Here is a 3,764-nt window from a genome sequence, read left to right on the forward strand (position 1 = left end):
ATAAAAAATAAAAAAATAAAAATCTTGACGTTTTTAGTGCATGGGAGTTAACTCAAATCCAAAATAGGCATGCAAATACTTTTTTTATAAATTGTTGTATGCTACTATAACAAAAAGAGCAATAAAATGTTTCCCATAAAAGAGGGAAATCAGTCAGTTGGCATGCATGCACGCGCATTGAATGCGTGTACGATTAAGCAACACATTAAATAATAAAGGTCTTATTGTCTGCCCAAAAATATATTCTTAGTGTCCATTGGGTCGGCTAAAAGTATAACAATGATAGAGACATACTTGAGAAACTCTTGCCCCTTCTTCACTTCTTTGTCTCATTCCCCATCTCACCATGTCCCCCTCAATTTGTTAGGTGGTAGGTGGGTGAACACATACATATAATTATTATTTATACAATACTATATATATACACACACATACTACATATATATATATATGTGTGTGTATCAACTGTTTGTTTCACAACAAAAATCCTCTAAACTAATTTTCTTGTCATATATTTAAACACAAGCTAAGTGTCAAGAAATTGAACTTTTTTCTTGGAAAACATGATGGAGCTACAATTGGGACTTGCACTTTGTGGCAATTCAACAAAAGGGTATAATCTTGATGAATTCACAATTGAGTCTTTGTGTGGAAATTTCAATTTGAACACCAAAAAACCAAGCTCAAGTGAAACTCTTGATTTCCAAGATGAAAATAATGTCCAAGTTCTTCAAACTTTGCCTTTGCTTGTTTGGGATAAAGCTGATGATGATCACAGTGAACCTCAAAGGTACTATTAAAACATTTATTTTCATTTTTCTACTTCTAATCCATAATGATTCTAAGTTTGTTTGGAAGAAACTGATATCTAGTTACTCTTATCATAGGCAAATGTAGAAATAATCACGGGTTTAATTGCACTCAGTATTTTAGACACTGTATAAATAACTATTAAATTTTGAATTCATAAACTTATAATTTTAAAAGTGTAATGAGTTCTGAACTAAATGTTATTTGGCTATGATTACCAGTGGGATGTTTGGACATAAGATTTGTGAAATTTGGAAAAATGCACTGAGTGAAAATTATGAAAACAGCTCCTTGCAGTTTTTCAATTCCGGAAAGTTATAACAATTCTATGTCCAAACAGTTTTTCCAAGTTATATTCTCGGAAGAAAAAGTGAAAACTATTAATAGCCAAACAAGATACTTACTTAGTATTATATGTTTGTTATGGTAGTAGTTTTATAATTATTTCAAGAAAGTTGTTGACATTTTTTTCCTTTGATTGAACAGAAAAGATGGTTATGAAGCTGGGGTGGTAGGGTGGCCACCGGTTAATTCATTAAGGAAAATACTCTGCCACCAGAGCAGCCGCGGTGGTGGCGGTGCAGTGAACTATGTCATGGTGGAGAATGGTGGCGGTAGCAGTGGCAGAGGATCTTTATATAAGTATGTGAAAGTGAAAATGGAAGGAGTGGGAATTGCAAGGAAAATTGACTTAAGTCTTTTTCAATCATATGGGACACTCACTGACACTTTAATTTCCATGTTTGGAAAAAGTGAGTATAAACTGAATTTACAAATTTTCTTGTTTTTTAAGTTAGTGAATTATCCACTTTTTTACGAAATGTTTTTACTTTATTTGAAATTCAGTGTTTGGCTATGAAAATTTTAGGAAACATCAAAAATTTTGTTTTCATTTTTTTCACTCTCTTGACATTCAAATAACTAAATATTTATTTTGCAGAAATTAATGAAACACAACTCCAACTTCAAATTTTCAAATAGAGTGAAAAATATTTGGTTTCTATGGCCAAACGCCTATACTTAGGGCCCGTTTGGCCATAAGAATTATTCACTTTTTAAAAAAAAAAATACTTTTTTTCGAAATCAACGTTTAGCCATGAAAATTCTAAATACAACTTGAAGTTGTATTCTAGAATTTGAAAAACAAGAAAAACTTGTTTTTTAAGTTTTTCAAGTTTTTCAATTTTTTCACAACTAAAACAACTACATTTGAACAAAAATTACAATTTCAAAAACTATGACCTAACACAACTCTAACTCCAACTCCAAAATTCCAAAAAAAAAGTGAAAAAGTTTTTGATTTCTATGGCCAAACGCCTACTTAGTGTATTCCATTTTCCAAATTTGGAGCTATTTTTATTTCTATTTTTGTGGGGTAAAATTGCTAATTAGTTGTTTTTTAATTACAGGTAAAGAAAATGGTGATGCTTATAAACTTACTTATCAGGACAAAGAAGGTGATTGGCTTCTTGCTGGTGATGTACCATGGAGGTCTGTCTAAAATTTTAATTAACCAATTTTTCTAATTTCAAGATTATTGTTTTTTTATTTTTCTTTTTATGAAATAATAATTTGGTAATTTGTGATTTTTGCAGGACTTTTGTTGGGTCAGTGCAGAGGCTAAAATTGGTTACAGATGAAGATTATTGACTTATGGAATAGCTTATTTCCTTTAATCTTTTATGTCTCTCTTATATATTTTTATGTCTAGAAAGATGTATCTGAAATAGAGTTTTTGACTATTTTGTGTAGAGTTCTGAAGAACTTAACTTATGACATGCATACTCTTTTAAGTATTAGAAAAATGAAAATATAATAGATATAGTTTATGATAAAAATGCTAGACACATTTTCCCCAAAAAGAAATGTTTGTACAAATTCAGTTGTTTTTCTTTGCCCTTTCTGCTTAATGTATTTACTAATTATTAATTAATAATTTGATAATGTCAAAGTTCAATGGTTAAACCGTAAAAGTTGAGACAAATTGCTACCCAGGCAAACAGAGACAATTTACTCATAAATTTTCTAACAGTTAATCAAGTATATTCATATATATAGAAATACAATTTATCAACAAAAAAATTTAATCAACTTGACCAAACCTTGCCCTATATTATTAAACTGTGTCAGTGAAGTGCAATGACAAATAACTCAAGACATTTTAGTAGGAGCATTTTTTCCATTTAATGGATCCTATATAATGTAAATGTAAATTTAAATTAATTGCATCAGCAAATTCCGGGCATCTAATGGTCTGAATGTTTAAACCTCAAACATTTGATTAGTGGATTTAAGTATCATTTGTTTTCAGAGTGAATAACTTATATGGTGGCCCAACTATAACAAGTTATCGACTAAAATTACTTATATTTATTTTGCATCAATAATTACTCAAGTTAAACTAGTTTTCACGAAGTTATCATACTAATTGGCTTCTGTATGAATATTATTTTACAAAACGTCACAAGAGTTTTCACAACATGTCAGGAGTTCTTTTTAGAAAATATATACGAAATTTTCATTAAGAATTAAAAATTTCACTCAAAATTTGGTGTATGAAATCATAATGAAATATGTATATCTCGCTCCAGGCTTACAATTTCGCTCACATTTTTCGTGTATGAAAACTATATAATATCAGTATGAAATATGTAATTTCGCTCAAAGCTTAGAATTTCGGTCGCAATTTCATGTATAAACAGCGATACGAAATATGCATATAACTGTACAAATTTTGTATCAAGTTCATGTTAGGTTTCTGAAAATTTAATACTACAATTGCAACAACATTATATACAACTTTCATACAATATTCACACAAATTTAATACAACCACAATATACAAGATTTAAAATACAATTTTCATACGACTCATCATACAATTATTATACAACTTTAATACATTTTTTCTGCAATTCCACTATAACTTCGAACTTCAATGAACTAGCACTAAA

General features: G+C 29.4%; 1 protein-coding gene across 1 annotated transcript; it reads left to right on the forward strand.

Annotated features, from left to right (window-relative positions):
* Positions 1-438: 438 nt before the first annotated feature.
* Positions 439-2,579, forward strand: LOC132602138 (auxin-responsive protein IAA20-like). The gene is made up of 4 exons (XM_060315136.1): positions 439-790; positions 1,297-1,562; positions 2,220-2,301; positions 2,406-2,579. The coding sequence occupies exons 1-4, from the start codon at positions 564-566 to the stop codon at positions 2,458-2,460; spliced, it is 630 nt and encodes a 209-aa protein (XP_060171119.1). The 5' UTR covers positions 439-563; the 3' UTR covers positions 2,461-2,579.
* Positions 2,580-3,764: the final 1,185 nt, after the last annotated feature.

Source organism: Lycium barbarum, chromosome 7 (assembly GCF_019175385.1).
Source record: "Lycium barbarum isolate Lr01 chromosome 7, ASM1917538v2, whole genome shotgun sequence".
NCBI lineage: Eukaryota > Viridiplantae > Streptophyta > Magnoliopsida > Solanales > Solanaceae > Lycium > Lycium barbarum.